The 22,709-nt window shown below is 37.1% G+C and overlaps 1 protein-coding gene and 1 long non-coding RNA gene across 2 annotated transcripts in view; one reads left to right on the top strand and one right to left on the bottom strand.

Annotated features, from left to right (window-relative positions):
- GRK7 (G protein-coupled receptor kinase 7) overlaps positions 1-10,366 on the top strand; it is a 29,326-nt gene extending 18,960 nt beyond the window's left edge. The window contains exons 4-6 of the mRNA XM_009974265.3: positions 1,510-5,216; positions 7,597-7,676; positions 9,684-10,366. Coding sequence (XP_009972567.2) covers positions 1,510-1,852 — 343 coding nt within the window. The 3' untranslated portion in view covers positions 1,853-5,216; positions 7,597-7,676; positions 9,684-10,366. The remainder of the gene's footprint in view (positions 1-1,509; positions 5,217-7,596; positions 7,677-9,683) is intronic.
- LOC122153696 lies at positions 2,319-22,639 on the bottom strand. The gene is made up of 2 exons (XR_006165549.1): positions 22,071-22,639; positions 2,319-3,740 (listed from the first exon to the last, which is right to left on the bottom strand). It is a non-coding gene; the product is annotated as an uncharacterized LOC122153696 (long non-coding RNA).
- Between the last annotated feature and the right edge of the window lie 70 nt (positions 22,640-22,709).

Genomic DNA, 22,709 nt, shown 5'->3' with positions numbered 1-22,709 from the left:
TTCTAACAAGGGAGTTGAAAAGGGCAGCTGGTAGTTTCATCTCAGCTGGGCCTGGATAGCACCAAGGCAGGCTAGAAGTATGGTAGGGCAGTGTATAAGGAACTAGCAGTAGTGGCAAATTTGAGGAGCTGTTCTGCATATGTCGTATAAGGTCTTAGAAAATGAAGAGTTCCTATAGTCACACAAATCTGCTACTTCTGTATGGTGCTTCTACCTGTTTTCAAAGTTAAAAAGAATTGCCAAAGGTTTGCATTACATTTTGTTCACAGAACATTGTCTAGAAATACATGAGGGCTTATACTTTGCTAAGTAGAGAATTTTGTAAGAAAGTGGGAAAATAAAAAAGCAACATGTTAGCAACTACCGTTTTCTGAGCCCAAAAAACAGACCAATTTGGTTCTCCTACATTACCATTTTCAAGACCAGTGCATCCATAAATACATGAAAAAAGAACACACAGGTGTAGAAAATAGTGGTCCTCTCTGCTCCTCCTTTCACTAGAATTCAAAATTTAAATCTTGTGTGGCTTGACAATAGAGGCGCAGTTCAAAAGCTGTGGTCCCTGGTCATGCTTTAACAAGCACTCATTTGAGACTCAGATTAATTTTGTCAGCAGAATATCTTACATATCTCTATGGGTCTACAATGAAACCATTCGCTGTTTCTTTTACAGCAAAAGGTCTCCCTGAGGTCATCAGTTGTTTTTCTTAAGATGTACTTAAAATACGTATTTACAATTATTTTAGTTCTTGGGATTTATTATTGGGCTTCAGTAATATTAATAAAGGATTGTGTTTGTGACAGTGATGCATATACTTTTGCTAATCTCATGATTTGTTAATCTCTTGCTTAAAATCTTTGTTAATTTATGCGTAGTTAATTTGAATGAACACTCACTAAAACTGGGCACGTTTATTGGAGTGACATAGCTGAATTTTATATGTAAATGCATAGCTGCTTTGAATTAAGATAAAACCAGAAATGTCATTTGACACCATTTTCCTGTTCACTGTTGTTCCTCAGAGTCGGTCCCTAAATGTATTAACCCAATGTACCCCAGTCTAGAATTTAATAGACGTTCTTACCCTAGACAACAGAGCTGACCATTGGACTTCCATTGTCCATTCTCCCCCTCCTCAGCCTGCTGTATCTTCAGTTCTGGTTAAAGTCTATCTTTGGATATGGGTATCTCAGTGTGCTGCCAGAAGCAGCACTGCAACACTTGCATGGCACCTTGCCTGGACTGATCTACCCTGTAGATGTAGAGTAATGAATAATGGGATCAGGATGTTTTCTGCTGCTCAGCTTTGCTTATATTGTGCAATGCAGCATTCTTTGGTTATGAAAAAAGGAATTGCATTGCATGATCTCTCTCTCTCTTTCTTTCTTTCTTTCTCTCCCTCCCCTACCCCCAACTTTAAAACACTCTTATGTATACAACAGAGACATACCTGTATCTATCTGAGAGCAAAACATCATACTGATTAACAAACTTTTGCTTTATTGCAGAAATGAAGATGATGACCCAAGAAAACATAGTTTCTTCAAAACAATAAATTTCCACAGGCTAGAGGCAAACCTTGTTGACCCTCCATTTGTGCCAGATCCATCAGTTGTCTATGCCAGAGATATTTCAGACATTGCTGACTTCTCTGAAATACGAGGAATTGAGTTTGATGACAAAGATAAGAAGTTCTTCAAAAAGTTTGCAACAGGTGCTGTCCCTCTAGCCTGGCAGGAAGAAATTATAGAAACAGGACTGTTTGAAGAACTAAATGATCCTAACAGAGTAGATTCCAGGGGTTATACAAATGGAGGTGAAGCTAAGTCAGGAGTTTGTTTGTTGTTTTAAATATCACATCAGTAACAAAAAGAATAGAAACCACCTCAGAACTTTCCATATTCTGACACTCAGAAACTCAGTGCATCTGTTTAATAAGAACTAATCAGCGTAATATGACATTGACAGGCTATGTAGGACCAACAGCTGTATAGACTATATTATTTTCCTTTACTCTAACAAAGGAGGTAATACTTTTGGTTTATTGACGATTTATCCAGATGAAGAACTGTATTTCTCACTTAGAATGGTAGAAATTCTGAAATACAAAAAGCAATAATAGAGTGAAGAGGCAACACCTTTTGAAAATGACTGACTACTATTTTGAATACAGTAATTTGTTGGTTTTCTTTCTATTTTCTTGTTATTTCTACTAACATTTCCTCTTTGTTCTACAGTTTTCAGGAAAGATTTTTTTTGACAGTGGAGCTCATATACCATGTCAAACTTGGAATCTTATTGGTTAGCCAGTCTGTTGTTTTTCTTAATTTCTGTTAGTTTTTGGATGGTTTGATTGTAATTGTTCAAATTGTCATAATATGTAAAAGAAGGCTCTACATATCACTAGGAAATAGGACCAACAGGTTCAAACTTTTCAAAGATTATTTTAACAAAGTTAGATCGCACCAATTTAATTGAATAAAGCATTTATTTGTTATTGTTAAGTGTATTCTTTTAAGTGATAATACCATATACAAAGAAAATGAATTTATCAGTAAATACAGATTCTTTTTAACAGCCAATTTTAAACTTTTATCAGGGTTCCTAATAATTTTTCTGTATTTTGGTGATAATCTACAAATAGACCAAATCTATTTGAAACCGGCTTTTTACAAGACATTTACTTCAGTGCAATATAAATTTTAATTCAGTAGTTGTGAAATGCATTAAGCGCTGTAATGGTAAAAAGGTTATGTGTGCAAATTGACACTATCTTGAGATGTTCATTGATTCTCATGCAAATGTTGATGTGTTTTATTTTTCAATTTTATGACAACCTGAATTGAATTAGTTGAAAGCATTTCTGCAAATACTTGCTGCTACTGAAGTGTATTACTCATGAGATGCATCCTGCTGATTTTCTATGGTAAGAAAATAGATGGTAGTTATTTGCAACAACGTTTAAAACTGATTCTGTATGCTGTTTATGGTTATCTATCTAGCCATAATTTCCACTGACTAAAGTGGAAGTTGGAACTGCTCCATTCCCAGGAGTTCTGGAGGTTGCTAATACCCCATTTCCCGTTTTTCGTAGAACAAACCTCCCACTGAACTCACAGATTTCTTTTATATAGATACTGGGATCGAATGCATATATCTGTTTTAAAAGAGAAAAAAACCAATAGATATAATGTCTTCTATAGTCGGGTCTATTGTGTGCAACACATTAGTATTTATATATAATCTAAGAGCTCATCCCAAACATTGCAGTTATCAAAAAACCTTTAGTTTTAAATACTTTAAGCAATTTAGTCACAGCTAAGTAGTACATTGGTAATACATTGTGTTGTTTCTAAGTAGAAAAATAATTGTTCCTTTTTTTTCCTTCTAAATTTGGTTTTCCAGTGCTTTATATACTCAATTTTCAAGTGAAAATAATGAAGAACAGTGTTATTTAGGATTAGTGGGTAATTCTGTTCATGAATTATGAGCATTTAATTGTCTGCCTTTTGAGGGGAGACTTTCTGTCAAATAGTTTAGAACAATATAAGCTGAATTCTGACTTGGGCTTCTAATTGGGAAAGGTGATCCCTTCTTGGACTGTGAAAAGCAGAGGAGGTTGAAAGCAGTCAGTCATGTGTTTCTGTCACAGATTTAAGAGTGCTTCCACTGCTGACATCCAGTGATTTTATTTCTTGTTGCTCCCATCTGTAGAAAGCTCTCACAGAGTGGTATTAGGCTAATAAATTTAAGAAAGACAGAAAACTTTATTAAATACACATTTAAAAAAACAAACAAAAGACCCATAAAAAACTACAAACACCTCCCCCACACCTTATTTTAGCTAGGAGAGACCTGTTAGTGCTAGTGGCATCAAACTTTTGTCCTGAACTGGCACACCTTAAATCCGTAGAAATGTCATTTCACAAATCCTCCAGAGCGATAAAACAATACTCTGAAATGACTGTACATTTTCTAGTGAATAACTGATTTTTCAGTATATACATGTTTCCGTATGGAAGAAGTTATGTGTAGACAGAACCAGAATTTCATGTCATGTTAGAATCATATATCCCCTATGATACCATGTGTTGCAAGTCTGGGTTTTTCAAAATGTATTTCAATACTGAGATTTGTGAATTTGGGACATATCGCCATAATATTAGATTATTTAGTTTTAGAAATGTTATAGTGTCAATAAATCCCAGCAGGATGTATATCAGTGAGATATTGTAATGTTAAGTGTTCCATGAATCATTTAAAGCAGCACATCGGAAGTCTGGTAATGCACACTTTGGCACAATGTATGACAGAGAAGAATGTGTTAGTTTGAAATTAGGCATTTTAATTTTCTAAAATTCTCTATTTCAGAACGTAGATAACTTCTGTTTGCACTATGAAGAGAGAGAGCAGAGCAGACATTATTTCTGTATTTCTGTTAGTATTTTCAAGTGCGTCTTCTAAAAACTAATTTCAACTTCTTTTAGGGAATATATGAAATGCTTGGTTCTCTTCTTCCTACCACTGTAAAGTTCCTTATTAAACTTCCAGGAACAAAGTTATTTTAACATCCTTTTTCACCTTAACAAAACAAAGCCAGCGATCCTAAAAGATTTACACGTTTGATGAATTGTCTTACTGCAGCCAGTGATGTTACTCATGTGAGTAAACTTAAATGTATATGCAGGTGGGCAAGATCAGGGCCCAAGTCAAAAGTATTGACCAAATCATTGGATGTTTATGATAGAAAATGAGGGAATAAGTTATGGGATGAAAATAACCTTGTCATTGTGGGATACTTAAGTTCTTGTGGCAAAAGAAAATGATGTAATTTGAAACTGCTATTTTTTTGTTCTAGATGTCTCTCTTTTTCCTCCTTTGCCAGCTTTGTGGCGACTCACTTGCCTGCCTCCTTTTCAGACAGATAAGATGCATTCAAATGTTAATCTAATCTAAAAAACTAAATTGTGAACTTTACTGCATTAAATTCCATCTGTAAAAGGTTACTGAGTGCCCTGGCAACTCTGCAGTGATTGTACTAACAGTGCTGTCTTTCCTGCCCTGCTTTAGTTAATACTGCTATTAGAACTACTAGATAATTTTAACTGAAGAAGGCTGAAATGTGAGATTCATAATGGCTTGAAATTTATTCTTACAAGAACGTGATTTAAAGTACCCTGGACAACACTGAGGAAGCACTGCTGGCACTGAGAAGGTATAAAAGGAAAAGCTTTCCGTTTTATCTCAAGTTCAGATTTTCTTTGGTACCATCCCTGTTACCCTTTACTCCAACAATTTCACTGAGCACAGAGAGACAAAATGAGGCTTAGTATTAACCTGATAAAATCATTGTTCACAGAGGTTGTTTGTCAGTGTCAATAACGCTCTAGCTGTGTACCTTCACTTGTATCATGGCAAAGGCTTGGTTAGTCAATAAACACTGTGTGTTGCAGCAAGTAGTTCACTTTTCTATTCCAGTATGGAATAGATTTAGTAATTGGAACCTGTGTGGAATTTCCAGGCTATCGAGTTGCATCCGTATTAGGGAAGGCAACTTTAAGTTAAGAGCCTATTAGCAAACATAATACTCGAGGTAATTATTTCTTCAATCAGAAACATCAATACAGAAAGCAAAATAGAACTATGATGAGATGTCCAGTTAGAGCAGATGCCTATAATTGTGCAGTGTAGATAGCAAGTAATATCAGCATTTTTAGAAATACAGTGCTCATAATGCTGTACTTAATGTTGCTTTTACAGCTTTTATATGTATGTAACAACTTGCTGATCTGAATATCCACATCTGTGATTACGTATACTCATGTTATTTACCTTAAAATGTATAAATTGTTTCTTTTACGCTATGATAATCATTTGTATCTTTTTATCACTAGATTTTTGATACCAAAATATTTACATTCCTTTATTTATGCAGTAAGGAATTGTAAAAAAATATTTTAGTTATGCAGAGTGTTTTTTCGCCATAATAGGATTTAAATTAAGAACTAAGATCTTAGCAACTATGTCTTACAGCACCACAGAAGCACTGAAAATCCTACCAGTTCTGAGACTTCTGCTAAAAGCAAAACAGACATTCTTCCCAAGTGAAACACACATCAATTTTGAAATCTATGGATAGCAGAAATTACTGGCTTTTTATGGTGTGAGACCTATCACTTGAAATGTTATGGGTAAAGGTCACCCCTGATCATTGTGGCTTAGGGCGTACATTTGAAACATTGCATTATGATAGCCTTAGGGAGCTTCATAGACACAATTAATGTGTGGATAGAAACTGAAAACAAACTCAATTAAGCACATTACTTTTTTATAATTAGACATTGAATTATTACAGGAAGTAACTCTATTCTTTAAATACTAGATTTAGAAAAAAACCAGTACTGTTTATTAGGAAACCATTGCTTGGTATTTCTCCGACTTTCATTTATATAACTGTCTGAACCTGAGCAGAGCTAGTATAAAATTCTTACCAGTTAGCCCTCTGCCTTTGCAGAAGTGTGAATAAATACTTAGTGTTTGTAAGGGAGTGGAATTCTTTTAGGTATCTCTTGCCTGAAAAAGAGGAAGAGAAAGAACACAGGGGGGTGTCACTGTGTCTCTTGTAATGCAAGTACCTACATACATAGGAAAATACAGCAGGTGACAGCTGTAGGTAGCACCATTCACACCATGCTCCTGAGTTCATTTCCTTTATATGACATACATATTCTTCTCACATTTATCCCGCATCTGTACCCTCTTCTGTGATCTCCAGAGAGCTGGCACAATTCTGAACAGAGCCACTTTAACTTTCAGGGGAATTTAATTCTGCAGCTTGGACAGACAAAAGATGCCATAAAGAATAGCTGTCAACACCATTTCAGTCAAACGTTACTCGAAGTGGTGAAAGGCTTTGTGGGGGGAACATGGGGAAAAAAAACATGAGTCGTTTTGAAAGGGCTTCTGGATCTAGATCTATTCCTTTTTCCTCTGACAACTTTGCGACAGGTGCAGTGGTTAATTCCTCCCTTTCCCGTTGACTAAGTGCAAGCACAATCTGGTTTAGTAGTTATTTTATCCTGTTTATGCTCTTTATCCATGCTTTTCAATGTCTGAGCTTCGTTAGTAGGCCAATTTCTTTCAAGTGTTTTGTTTTCTGATTAACATACACCAACATGGTACGATTGCAATGTTTGGTAGAATGACTTATGAAGAAAGAAAATTTTCATTTTTCTTTTGTACACAAGGGTCACTTGAAGCTAAACGTAACTAATTAATTTTGACATGTGTTTTATCAGATGAGTTCTTTACCAAGCCTACATGTTGGCCTATATGATTCATTCCAGTTGTTCTGACAGTTACATTTTACAGAGTGGAAAGATACAGCTAGGCTGAACGACACACAGCATACACGTCCTTTTGATGGGAGTTCCTCACGATGAATGTTTCTGTGATTCATGTTTTTATAAAGAATGCCAAAGGGATGACTATGGATATATCAGTTGTCATAACTTGTAGTTCAGTTAACAATAGTCAAGTAACTGTTTAAAAAAACAGCTATTGTACAGGAATGTTCAGTTATGTTTGTTTCACAGGACTTCATGCAAGCATGACATGGGATGTGCTAGACATGTCTTGTGACTTCTGAATTGCTGGGGTAAAAGGTCTACTGCAAGTAAGATCAGATTTGTTGTTGATTAGTCCTGTCTGCAAGCATTCCTACAGTAATGTATACTATTCTGACCGAACACCTTTTGAACAGCAGTGAAAGCTTTTTTTAACTACATTGCTAGTCTGCAGTGCTTGGTTACATGTCAGTCTAAGGAAATACATTAATGGAACTACAAAGAGATAAATTGTTCCGATATCCTGGGCTTCTCAGGAGGACGTAGAACAGAGCGTGTTGCTGTAGTGGTTGCTTCTGAGGGCTTGAGCCTGCTCTGACATCATCAGCATGTAATTCAGAAGTGGCTTTACTAATATGAAACCAGAGAAAAAGAAGTCATGTCACATGATACGTTGAGTCAGTTTAGTCAAACTGTTAGGAACTGCTTCTCTAGATCAAATGACAGTAGAGGTATTTCTTGGTAGAAAGTGATGATTAGTGGAACCAGAGAGATAGCGTCTGCCTCAATACCACACAGGGAGGCCTCTAAAGCACTCCTGTTTGTGCAGTTCCTTGTATGAAAGACTTAAATTCATAGTATGAAGTATGGATAACATTATCATTATCGGTAGTAATAACATCACAATCATACCACTAGTACCAATTACCCATTTAGCCTGTTCCGATGTAATAAAGTGGAGAGAGATGCCTGATTTACAATTAAGCCCAAAAGAATTTTGCTTCTATTCCCAAAACATAATACCAACAGGATATCGTGAACAACAGCAGGAAACTCTCTGTTGCACTTGAACAGAAGGAGGTTTGACAGAATAGTCATCTCAAATATGGTATCTGGCTTGTAAATCTGTTTTATTCTATCCTAATTATGCAACAATTGTGATGCTGATTTTAAAACAGTTATTAGGCAAAGAAGTTTATTCTGATGAATGCAGGAAATTTTTCTTCTTGTTCTTTTCAAGGTATCTGTTTCCTTCCTTCCTCCAGACTGACTTCTATACTATCCCCCATTAGGACGTGATATATTAATGCATTTCTGCAAACAGATGAGACTATTTTTCACTGCAAAACCATGATGGAGTTGGTAAAAACAGAGCTACCTTGAAAATAGAATGAGAGATCAGCAATGAATTGGTGTCTGAAAAGATGAGAAATATGAAATCAACATACATTGAAAATTAGTCTATAGTTTAGGAATATTTTCTTAAGCAAAGAGGGCCTGGTTTTAACTCACATCAGTTCCTTAGTACAATTACTGTACATGTCTGTAAATAAGCTATCACTAGTGCAGTATATTTGAAGCAGCATCCACAAGAAATAAATATTCATCCTAATATTAAGTGAGGTTTGGGAAGACCAATTTAAATAACTTGCTGCACAGAGTGAAGGCAAAGACTTAATTCTGGATTTTTGATTAAGACAGTTCAGCTGTGCTGACAGCATTATGTACCAGTATGTAAACTTTTGGTTTCCCATGCATGCTAACATACTGAAAGTGAGAAATATAGTGCTGAAATCTGAAGCCTAGCATCAAACTAATGAGCTGTCAGAGCACACTTGCATAAAAAAAATAAGATATTGCATTAAAAAGTATGAACTCTGAGAGGCTGTGAAAATGTGTAATGATTAGATATTTATGCATCTATTGATACTCAGATGTGGTTTTATTTAATAAGTAGTAAAAGCAGCAATATTCTCAACGCTTTCTTAAGAAATGTGGGCAGCTGTTTTCTATAGCTGTATTGCACAACTGCATCTTTTCATCCTATACAGAGGGAGAAATGAGAAAATATGCTCTATACTATAAATAGTAGGGATACTTTGTACACTTCTTAAAATAATCTGATATTGATACATTGTCTGATACAATTTAAGAATGAGTAGTTTCTCATGCTTTCGTCTTAGTATAAAACATCTCATAATGACAATTCTTTTCTGATAAATCAAGCAATGGATAAATGTTCAAATACTGGTTTTCCTGAATTTCCCCCCAAGGTGATTTTTCTAACTTCTGCAGCTCACGTTTCTGCTTCTCTCCCCATTTTTCTGTGTCAATAGTAAATCAAAACGTTATATTCTTTTTTGATGTGAATGAAAATGTGGTGACGGAAGCTAGATGAAAAATCCTGTATTTCATGAATTCATAATCCTAATCCAGGATTTACTACCTGTGAGAACCAAAACCCCAAGTATGTACTTTTATATTCAGTCCTTCTGAAGACTCTTACGTTACACCGGTTCCAGGCAGGGAAAGGAATAAAGAAATGGATAATCTCTTCAGAATTTTCCATATGCCTTGTACAGAGAATAGTGGATCAAGTGTTTTAAACAAAGGAAGGAAGGAAACTGATTTCGTGCCAAGAGATTGAAACCTCCTGATCTCTTAACAAGCTGGGTTATTTTGCTGCCAACAAAACAGTTTCCTCACTTTAAACAGCTCCTTTTCATCTGCAAAACTAACAGCAGTGGAGAAAGCAGGCTCTGCGGAATGGCAGTGCTGTAAGAATCTGCTCTAGTTAACACTGGGACTGATTCACATTCAAATTTAGGTATGGACCAGAAAACACACAGTTCCAGGTGTGGGATGTCCTCAGATGGTTCCTAACCAAATTTTACTTTTTTTTTTTTTTTTTCTCAAAGGACATGAAAGTTGCTGGCTTTGCAAATGTTGATCACCTACTGCACAAAAATTAACTGCCTTTGCTATTGAATAAAATATGCCCCTGATTTTCAGGATTCCATATATTGGTTTTTTTTTTTTTTAATAAAAAGTTGAGATTTACCAGATTTAAGAAACTGAACTCCTTTGAAGTGAACTGAATGCATCAGTTCTGAAACTTGGCCTTCCTCAAAACTGGCGAGTTAGTTATGATGCAGTTTACACCATATCCTTAGTGGTTTTACTAGTGATTTCAGAACAATCTCCAAGCACATGTGGAGCCCAAGTTCACAGATATTTTACATATCTTTTTTTCAGTGAGAAGGAGATGATGGTGATGTTTGGTAAAGTCTGAATTCAAAGGCTGGCCATGGGTACCATACAAGGTTTTAAATTTTATTATGCTAATAAACCCAAGAACAAGACCCATATGATGAAATTAACTTCTGTGTATCAACAGAGCGTAAATCCTGTGCACCCCTTAAGCATTTTGCCCCAATCATATTTATGAAAAGCCAATTAATTGAGGGATTAATCAGCTGCAGGTACCAAGTCCTTAGTTTAGAACTGAAAAAGAGCAAGAGTTTCTTATCTGAGAATGACAAAACAATAATGGAAATCATTACTTTTGCGGGGAGGAAGTTGTAATTAGCGAGCTGTATTAGCAAACATCTTCTAGTTTTTGTCTGGATGGAGACAGGGAGAACTTGTTATTCTGAGATTCATGGAACAGCCACTGCTCCAGACTGTAAACTGTTGTTCTGAAATTACCATGATCTTGACATTATCTTAAAAGTAAACATTTTAAAATCAGTTTAAGGCAGGATATACAGGGCTTTAAATCTTCTTTTTAATCAGTGATGGTAGCAAATGCATTAATTGTGTTTTGTTCCTGCAATCTTCCGGTAAGGAAAAAAAAATAGACTAATTCTGTAAAAGCTATTATTTTAAATGAACAATGATTTTTTATTTTTTTTTTTTTACAATAGCAAGAAAGGAAATGCTGTCTGAATCTTTTTTTTTCCTTGCAAATACATTCTAATTTATAGTAAACCAAGTGAACAATCCTCTATTACTTTGTTTTTTCCTTTATATCGCTATCAGACTACAATTAATGCTTCTACCAGCAGAACTGATAAATAAGAGAATGAAGAAATAATGTTTCAGACTGACATATATCTTTGGGTCACCTAGTTGATATAAAAATATTTGGACTGTTTAGAAGAAATTGATTTATTTTCCAAAAAAAGGTGAAAAACATTTAATGTAGCCTACAGCCATCAACCTATAACTACGCCATCTAACTTAACCATGCATACTAAGCTAACTGGAACGAAGTTTTGTGTATGCATCTCTAGAGGGATGGTTTACCTACCAATTTCTCAGTTGCTTAGTGTATGATTTAAAGATTACTGCATAGCTCTTTGTATATTTTTCTGGGTTTAGTGAAAACATAAATGGTTTTGTCAACTTAAAGGGCTTTTATTTCATTAAAGAAGCAAAGCAATGGGGAGGGAGACACAGGAGGAGGTGCTGGAACAGCTTGAGAGCACAGTATATGTGCTCAGTAGATTTCAATTAAGAAATCTTTTTATTACAAGAGTCTCTGCGGCCACAGATGATTATCTGTGTAATTCCTAAGTGATATGCTAAGGATTTTTTGTAGGCTATTCGGCTGCTTCAAGTTCAAACAGCAGTGATTTTATTTACTTTGTGCTAAATGTCAACCCTTTTTAGAGCAGGGAAAAGTCTTATGAAAGTTAGAAAAATATATTTTTAACTATATGGTAGGAAATGTCTCCGGGATTGCCTATACCCTTATGAAAAAACATAGTCCCTCTTTTCTTATTTGGGCAACAGCCATGAGCTCTAGTGAAAGAATGCTTCGTATTTCCAGATTCTGAAAGGAATTATTCTGAAATAAGTTGTTTAAAAATAAGTGTACTGAACCCAGAACTACTTGACACAAACATAGGAAAGTAACGTGAAAGAAGGAATTTTTAAATTAATACGGATCTTAATCAGCTCATTGTCTCTAGGAACTTATTTATTATGTATGATTTGACCCAAAATAAGTGGAAATCTTATGTCTAGGAAACAGCAGAGTATGTATGTCACAATGGGATTTTATCTTTGTTGGTGTTACAGAAAGCAAGTTAGAAAATAAGATACTCTTTTTTTTTTTTTTCAGAGTTGACAGTTCTAGCATTAAAAACAGGTAAAGTTTATATATGATTAGTGATGGAAATCATGCTTGACTATTCAAGACATCTGTTGTCAGGAATTGACCTCCTGGGTTTAGTTTTTAAATGAGCCTTGCTGCATTTTTCCTGCTACTAAGCTGCTGTTGAAGAATAAGTCAAATATAACAATATACTAAACTAGAAAAGATATTAAAATAGAAAAGAAAAAAATGCAGCTGAAGAATTATGGCTAAATTAATTTCAGGAATTAAATTTACTCTTGTCAGGAATATATGTCACAATAGATCTCATGTATAATTTTAATCTGATTGTTGTATTCATACATATATTTATCACTTTTAGCTGACAGACCCCTAAGTCACCAAAGTCTTTAAAGTAGACCTACTCAGTCTTTTTTTAAAGTGAACATGATGAAATCAAAAGCTTCCTATTGCTAGGTTGAGATGGCATTAGCACACAAAATAGCAAACAAGAGCAAGAGAGTTCTTTACAGAGAAAACTGAGGCTTAGCAATGGAGTCTGATTAAAACATCTGCCAACAACCACTTGCCCAGTTTGCTTTACGGGATGAATCCCTCTACTCAGTTCTGCCTTCCAGGCGGGCAACCTCCAGCAGCGTCCTCACCTGTACGCAATTCACACAGCTCCCTGTTAGGTTCCTACAGAAACACCCTGCTTTCCAGGTCTGGGCCTGAGTCTTTTCTCTGCTGGCAGCCAACCCTGCGGTTGGTTTCTGCTTTCCGGCCCGCTCATCCCTGCTTGTGCTGCCCTGCCCACCCTGGCTCCAGAGCTCCTGCTCCTGCAAGGTCAGTACTTCCCCGGGGAAGCTCCTCCTCCGCAGAAGGCTGCGACCAGAGCAAGGGAAAGGGTAGCCTACCGCTCTGCTCTCTACACCATTTGGATGAGAAGCACACATAGAATCTAAGCATAAGCCAGAAACAAATCAGTAAAAGAAATACAACCTTAGTCCCATCATTGAGCCTTTAGTGTTATTCTTCCACCTGCATGTTAATCACAGGATAAGAAATCTGTCCCAAATATAATTAAAATGGGAAGCTGACGATGATAAAAATAGTAGAATACTCACAGCTTTGTAAATAAATGCAATGCAGGGAGCTAAACTGCAAATGAGGTTTTGTGTCTTTCCACTATAGAAATGGCACTAATGGCAAAACCTGAATCCCCACAGGCTTCCCTAAATCCACAATTTGTTAGGTCTGTGTTCAAGAACACTGTTTAATAATAATTACTGACTTCTTTATGCTGCATGAACAGTTCCTCCTCCCACCTATATACAGAGTTTCCAATTTGTGGCTTACTTGTTTCACAATTTACTCAAGGGTATATATAAGTAGATAAGATGAATTAGGTTTGTATCTTGGTAATTAGAATTTTTAATGATTAAGAGGCCTAATTTAATATAAAAAATTGAAATTGTCATCATGTTTTAAAATACACATTGCATATTTAGAAGGCATATATAATAGCTGCCCTACCTAGACTTCACTCAGGTTATTGACGTAATGACTCTGGATACTAATAAAAAAAAATGCTCTCATTGAGATCATTTCAACCATTTCACAGTTACCAAAGGGGAGGGAACAGGTATAACTATTTCATGTCAAACTTAAGGCAGATGTTTAGTATTTCCTAGTGTAGTATTTATTTGAACACTGTTTTGGGCAATATATAATGGATTTGCGAAATCTGCTGTATAGCATACATTGTGTCAAGAATATGAATTCATTGCCTGCTGTCCTCTGAAACAGCCTATGCAAATAACCATTTCATTTTCAGTGACTTTAGTGTTTAAAATGTGATTCATTCTGTTTATTTCTGCTATAGTTACATGGGGTGACAGCAGTCATTCCTCTCAAGTATTGGTTAATAACCTCCAATAACTTGCTTAACCTTTTTCTGTGTGCCAAATTTCGGTAGTCCAACTTGACATGAAGTGCAAGGATAGTAGCTTTACAACAGCCTTAACACTGTGGGTGTCTTCAGTGCAGTGACTAACTATGCTTAGTATGTGTTTAAATGCTGAGAACACAGCACTGGTCTTTATAGCACATAGGAAGTACAGTTCCTTCATCAGCTTTATAAATCATCTTCCACACAGGGAAACTGCACTGTGATTTCTGCCAGAAATCACAACCAGATTTGCTCCTTAGAATGACTGTAAGTATTTTGTTTTATTCATATTATGGAATTACTTTTAAAAAATCCACTTCTGTGGCCCCAAATTTGTTAACAAATATATCTCTTAGATATAATCAATATGTCTTTGGACTCAATGTTAGAATATGCAATTATGATTGTGCAAATCTACACAGATGAGCTTCTATTATAAATTCCCTTCTGTTAGCAAACAATTTAGTAAATAAATAAAAAATGAAGATTGATGGTATTATAACAGCAAAGTACCCATTGCAATTACAGCAGCAGAGAATGCAATAAAAAGGATGTAGAACATTTCAGTCTATTATTTTAATACTTGGGGGTGCCTTATAGTTTAAGATTTTCCTCACAAGCTCTGATTATAATATGGTTTTCTTTCATGCTTTCAGTGGACTAAATCCTGCTCTTCCTACTCAAATACTTCATTCCTGTATGGGTAGTATCTCCCCCTGCACAGGGGAACAGCATGGGGAGAAGACATGGCAGTTTTACTTATTATGTGAGCACTTGAGTGGATTTTTGTTGGTTTTATCTGCATTACAAATCTGAAACAAACTTTCCCCAAGTCACTGTATTTAGAAACTTGTATGTTCCCATCTTCTGGTAGTAACCACTGTTGCCCTTAAAGTATATAGATCAGTTAAATGTACTGGTTTAAATATAAGTACAGTTTTCCTTGAAAGGATTGCATCTGGCAGTAGGAGGCAGAATTACCTTTTTTAGACTGTGTTATGATTAGTGAGCAACGGAAAGGGGGTGGTTGTATATGCTTGCTTGAATGTGAGAGAAATTGAAAAATACAATTTCAAAATAATTTAAAATCTTTATTGGTGGTACTTTTGGGAAAATGTGCCATTGGGAATGAAACCGGCAGGAGCCTACAGCATCAAAAGAAATGGGCATATGGGGCCTATGTAGCTCTGATCCTCTTTTACATTATTCCTATAGTATTTGTTTATAAAACTTTAGGATAGGCTACAAAATGTATCTACTGCTCTTTCAAAACCACAGATAGTTAAACATCAACACAGATCAGTTGCAAAGAGATTATAATTTTGTTTATAATTATATAATTATTTGCTGTAAGGGTTGTATAATCTTAAAAAAATGCTCTTAAAAAGTCAGACCAAAAATAGAGTAATGGTGGAATTCCCACACATTCTAACTAGAAAAAAATGCTGACTGTCATTTTCCATTTTCAAAAGTTCTCTTTTTTTCCAACTTCCTCTTTCAAAATCATATAAATAAACAGATTGACTGCATAACATAAGAAGTTAACATTATCTCAATTTGCAAGTCTTGTGACTTTTTGTGGGCATTCCACAATTGTACTTACTATAGGGATACTCCCTACAAATTAATCTATCAAGAACAGATGGATGTAGGACTTCACTGAAAAAAACACTGAGCAACTTCAATATTATTTGTGGTTACTGAGAGATGGTGGTTAGTGTTTTAACAAAACTAGCTCTCATGGAGTGGCAGAAATATTCACAAAGAGTTAGTAAATAACCTCAGATGAATACATTAGTCAGGAGCTGTTCCTATATACCAGCTAGTTAAATGTCTTTATTATTTCAGTTTGATGCTACCATCACCAAGGTGTAGGCATGTAATACAAACTGTTTGGATTAGGAAGTAAAATGAAGTATACCCAAAACAAGTATGTTACAATATATTTTTTTAAATAGTTAAAGGAGAAGTGCATGGCAGTGGTTTATATAATACAGTGAACTTTCTGCTAAACAGTACATAAAAGCTAGCTTGCTGTAATTTTTTTAGCTAATGTATGCTCAGAAGGACTAATAATAGGCCTTATGAGTCACAAGCATTCATTAAGCAAGCCACCAGAGTTTTACAAACATAACAGTTGAGATCTAATCTGTTTGAAGTGAACAAGTAAATTAATATGTTTTAAAAAATAGTGACTCTTTTCAAAACACTATGATAATATGCTTCTAAATATTTAAGATCCTTTATTCTGTGCAAAACCAGCATGTTAATTACTGGATTAGCGAAAATGTCTTTCAAGACCAAACTTGAATCCATCTTCTAGGTTTTGAAATGCATTTGGAATGCTTGACTCCCTCATGATGGTCCCAAGGGAAGATGTGTTAGTCTCACCCGTGTTTGTTTACTCAAGAAGGCACAGCTTAGGCATAGCATTTGGTTTTCAATGAAGAGCTGCTTTTTACTTTAGTTATCCAGCTGGCTTGGTATGGGTACAATTAAATCAAATGATTTGTTCAAGATCACTAAGGGAATCAGTGACTTGACCGGGAGAAGAATGTTGGACTGGGAAAACTGAAAATACTAGTTCCCATCGTGGAACAATTTCTCAGTAGCACTTAAGTAAATTAGAGGGGCAACCTATTGTATTTCAGAGTCATCTGCACAAACTACAAGCATTGTATAGACTAAATTTACATCAGTAGGGAAATGTAAATGCAAAAGAAAAACCAAATGAAAAAAAAAAAAAAATACCGCTTCCATGTGATAGATATCTAAACGGACATACCAGATAAAGAACAGGAAAATTTAAATGAAAATTTGTCTTCCGAAGCTTTGTGGTTTTGTAGGTATCACTTTTAGGGGGAAATTTTGGCTCCTTCTTGCTTGTCTTTAGTTATTTATTAACCAACCTATATGAATTGTAATTCTGTGATTTTTCTCATTTAGAGGTGTTCAAAGTTGCTTTGTCTTTTTTTTCTTTGTTATTGTTCTTTTTGCTTAATTATCTTTTTCTTCTTCCATTTTTTAACAACCTAGAGGCATGTTAGTACTATCATGAGACCATAATGTTGGTATGATACCACTGCTTTTATCAATAAGATTTGATTACTGCAAGACTTTTGCCTGTTGCATGCATTGATTACTGATAAGAGTAACAAGTTCTCATCTTCTATGATAACAGAAGGCAATGAATGACATATGCATGCACATTGACTCATAACTGGCACCACAAAATTTGGCGGTAAAGGAATAGTGAAATTTAGCATTTTCTAATGTAGTTTCGGGGGCATGCCATGGTGCTCGAGCAAGGCCAGACTCCTGCAGTTGCTTTCTACCCTCTTCTTCCTTCCAAACCCTACCTCACTTGTCCATTACCTCCACTGTCACTTGTTTCATTACCTCCAACATCAATTTTGCAAGTTTTCTGTCTTCACAGACTCTTAATTTCAGCCTCAGTCTCCTGGCCTAGCCAGTACTGGCTTGCTCCATGGCTTGCTGCCCAAGTGCCCTGCTGAACTCAGGATGTGGTTCTGCCAACCTAATTGTGGGCTGCTACTGAAAGGGGTAGTCCCATTCCTCCTACTGTCTGCCCTCATCTCCCTTGTGAGCCGAGTCAGGGAACTAAACTTGCATGATTGATTTTCTTTCAATTCAGCTCTCTGAATCAGGTCACCATGGGGTAAAACGAACAGCAATGCTAAAAATCCCAGCCAGGGTTAGAAGGGACAGTGGACTAGGGAGATGAGGGACCATCTCTTTCAGAAGCACTTCACAATTAACGTGAGTTTCATCATTGAACTTCATTTTCAGCCTCAGACTCCTCACCCTGCCTTTCCTGTTCTTCAGCTTCCTTCTTTAGCCCCTTTTCCTAATGGCTTCCCATTTCCCCCTGCCCTTTCTGCTCCCATCCCAGAGTTATCCATCAGCTAATACCAGTTGTCTTGCTCAACTCCTTTTTCTGCCTCAGTCCTTGTATTTCAGTGGTCTCTTGTAGACAGACCTTCTCAATAAGAGCACCTATGGTCCTTCACTCAATTGCTGTTTACAAACTATTAGCTCAAAATGAGAGATAAATGCTTCAGCAATTAAGACTGATACCTTATTTTATAAATTCTTTTCAAACCAGCTTTGATTAAGAAGCTCTTGTCCATGAAAAAAAATCTGAAACTTAACATGCTTAACTTAAGCATGTGTTATAAAATGGATAAAAACCTGAAGAATTTTAAGTAAAATTCCTACAAATTGAGCTTTCCTCACTTCAAGCCCTCTGTATTAAAACGAAGCAGTGGAATAACTTTCAATAATAGTTAGAAGCTCTTTTTCCTACTGTAAACAAATGCTGAATATCTGGGCAAAAGTCTCCTCTGTGTAATGCAAGTCAACTCCCATTGACTTAAGAGGAGTTGTCATGCTATATATGAGAGCAGAATCTTGTCTCTGTGAATAAAGGAGTTTTTTCAAGAGTGAGGGGGCTCTGCACAATGAATGCATTTTTACCAGCCCTTTCTGATTCATTGGCAAACTACCAAACACAAGAACTGTTTCTGTAGTCTTTCTACTCCCACAATGAGAGACATTTTTTCATTTTTAGTGGGAAGTCTTCTGTATTCTTTTTTTTCCTCATGAAAATGTGTGTCTTACGTTTTTTGGTATTTTGTACAATGAAGTAAAGATTATTTCTCAGTCATAATATTTTTGAAGTTGGCCCTTCATGGGCTTATCATGTATCTCCTAATTCCAGTTTAAAATTTAGCTGAGAATAAAGAAGCAGATTTGGGTCTAACTTTTGCATACATCTCTTGCAATTCAAAAGCTGCTTTGAAACTAGACTGATCAGACCCCCATGGAAGTTACAGCAGCCCCAAGGAACTATCCAAGCAGTGTCAAAACTGTGTCTGTCCACCCTAGACCTACACTAGAAAAGAAGAGGGGAGGCTTTCTAGTCTTCAGGAATCCTCCAGTGGGCCAAAGAGAAATTTCTTGTAGCCACACCAAAAAAATATAGCTTGTGCTAAAGAACTGCCTTCTCTAGAATTTTTGTACTGTAAAGTACAGCAATCTTGCTTCCCACCGTATTTTATTTTTTCCCTGTGTGACAATTTTTAAAAAGAACTTAACAGGTACCTTTATGCCATTAATATTTTTAAAGTTTGGAACTTTTTGTGTTGTATGGTTTACTCTTTCATCATCATCATCCATTATTTCCTTGATAGTGAGTCAAGGTAGTTTTCTTCCTGTTGTAATTTGGAAAACACACATTGCTAATTACACCATTACAAAGATCAGCCATGCAGATAAAAGTGCCTTTCCAAATAAAGGAGAAATTGTAAACTGAGGACCATTCCTAGTGCTGAATGGTCTGTGAGGTGATGAGCCCAAGCCTGACAATCATCAGACATCCATATTCAGAACCTCCAGTGTCACTCATTCATTTCTCCCTGTGGAAACCAACCATATATTTCAGTAACCATCTGACCAAACATGGGCAAAATCCCTGTGGACAGCAGAGACAATTGGTCTTGCTTTCTGGACAGTGTCTGCAAGTAGAGGATACTGCTTCTCACCTAGAACATTTCATTGCAATGTTACTTGACAGTAAGCAAAGTCTTACAGCCTATCCACACACAACTGGATTTCTTCCAAAACTGAATTAAAACCTATGTTTAAAACATATGTATAATCTAACGTTTAAAACTTAAACAAAGGTGTATCCACTATTTCTCCTGATTATAAATTAAATATTTAATTGCCCTCATAGGCAGGAAATCTCAACATTAGGTTTGTCTAACTATAGTTTCCAGTAAATAAATACCATTGCCTTTGTCAGCGAGGTTGTAAAGGTCAAACTATCAGGACCTCTTTTCTATATTTAAGTACCTATTCAAAGTAGTCCAGTCCCTTGTAAGGTTTTTTCTTGCAGAAGCTGAATAAGCTGAAATGTGGAAGCTTGTTTTCTGCTCCCTTGATCATTCTTCAGTACCCTTTGAACTATCACTAATATTTCTATTTTCCTGCTAGTGTAAAGATCAGAAGTGGGTGCTGGGTTTTTTTTGTAGTGTTTCTTCACTAATGTGTGCACAGGGATCTTTCTAGAATACGAGATTTTATGCACACTGTCCCCTGTGGCCCTCGGTCCCCATGCACTGCACCCTGATGCCATCTTGCATAAAAGGTAATGTAGGTTGGGATGTAGGCTATCAAACACGGCACTGTGATTGCAGCTAACTGTATAGCAGATCATGCTGTTGCCATTGATTACTTTTTATTAACTGGAATACGGATGGACGTTTCTATTATTTTACCTGAGATTAGAGTCTAGCTAATGGACTTGTATGTCCATGAGTCAAAACATTTACCCTTTTGCTTCTCAGAAACAGTTTGATTTTCAGGGGGGATGAGGATATACCACTCCATCCAAGTCAGGCTGGGCTTCATGAGACAGCTGATTTTGAAAATGAGTCTAATGGTTATTACAGTTAAACTGAGCCTCTGAACTCACTGGAGCAAAGCACAAGAAGATTCCTATGTCTTATGATGATCAGACTGAAGAGTTTCAGGGGTTGCTGGATAATACTAGTTCCTCTAATACTTTGGTTTACATTCTCTTTAATGTTTTTAAAATATTAATATACTTAAATGTTGAAATTTCATTGCGTAATGTAGGGCACGGTCATTCCTTAGAGGCAATCTGATTTTCCAATCTGTGTTAACTCCCCCAGTCTTTGCATCTAGTAAATGTTAATGTTATTGAATCAATATGGTGCCCCATCCACATTTTGCTGACATATTATTTCTTAAGCATGCAGGATGCCTATCTGAATAAACTGAGAAAAATAATTCAGCAAAGCAGTTGTTAGAATGGAATGACATTCAGTCTTCTGCTTGGTGACATTTAGAAGAAAAAAATGGAGATGGCTTTTTTTTTGGCTTGAAATGGAATATATTAGCTGATCAGTGTGACAGTAATTAGTGATTGATAGGTTATTTTCTGCTGTTGTTTTACAGCAAATAGAATGATTTAGATGCTGTCCTGTAACAGAAGAGAATACTGTCATCAGACGTTCAGGAGGCAAATAGGTTTATTCTATTTTGTGCCTCACATTTACTGCTTTCTGGCATGAATAATACTGCAACCATCATAAAGATTTAAACTAACCATGCTGATAAATAGTTAATTCTTCTTATTTAAGACATCTCATATTGTCGCTCTTACATTTTTAAGATGTAGTCTGTCTTAGCTTTTCACTCGAGTTTGATCTCTGGCTTATTGACTATTTTAAGAACTGCTTTGATGTAGTAGCTCTCCTGTTACACTTGATTTCTGCAAAGTCCCTAATTAACGGTCCATTATTTACACTGGCTCAGCAATATATGAGGGAGAATACATTAGAGCTGCCCCACAAGACTGAGTGATGGGGCCGGTGGTGTGCGGTGGCTGGCACTGCTCCGTTTAGTATTGGGGAAAGTGGGAATGTAAGGAGGTAAGCTCTTGATCCACACCAGAGAGTAAATGGTCTGTTGCTCTGCTGTCAGCCGAGATGGAAAATTTTTTTTTTTTTGGTGATATTTTTACATTGACCTTTAGGAGTGTGATAGCAAATGCGTTTCTGAGGCCTTATGCTCACAGAAGTCCTATTATCATTACCCCTTCTACAGCATTTTTGCACGTACGTGTTCTTTTACCAGGCGTTTCAGGATGGTGGCACAACCGAAGGGAGTTCCGAGACGGGGATTACACTTGCTAACCTTTCTTCCGTCTTCTGGTATTTTTCGACTCTAACCGTGCTTCAGCTGCAGCTCCTGCGGTGCAGCATTTCTCACCCTCCGCAGGCACTCCCAGACCGCCAGGTACCCGTTCAGTGCTGTGACAACCCAACCCTTGCAGGGACCGAGCGGGCTCGGGGCGGCAGCCGGGGGCTGCCCGGCGGGGCGGGCAGCGGCGCCCCGCGAGGCTCCCCCACGCGCGCCCGCCAGGCGCCTCAGCCCAGACCCCGGGCGGCGGAACGCGAAATGGGGTGGTGGGGAGGGGGGGGGAGTGGTGCACGCAGGTGCCGTTTCAGTCGCTATCCGCACCGCCGCGCCTGTCTCCCCACAGCCGGCGAGGTCTCGCTGCGGCCGCCCGCAGCCAGCCCGCAGCACCTCACAGCCGCCGCTGAGGCGCCAGAGCCGCCATCCCCCCCATCAAAACACACACCGCCCTCACCCCCCCCCCCGCCGCGGCGGGGAGTGAGGCCGGCGGGCGCGCGGAGCCGCAGCGTGCGCCAGGCAAGGGCCGGGCCGCCGCTGGCCGCTAGGGGGCGGGCGCGCGGC

This window comes from Tyto alba, unplaced genomic scaffold, assembly GCF_018691265.1.
Source record: "Tyto alba isolate M040663 unplaced genomic scaffold, T.alba_DEE_v4.0 Super-Scaffold_10, whole genome shotgun sequence".
In the NCBI taxonomy this organism is placed as follows: Eukaryota; Metazoa; Chordata; class Aves; order Strigiformes; family Tytonidae; genus Tyto; species Tyto alba.
This window is presented reverse-complemented; position numbering and strand designations above follow the sequence as displayed.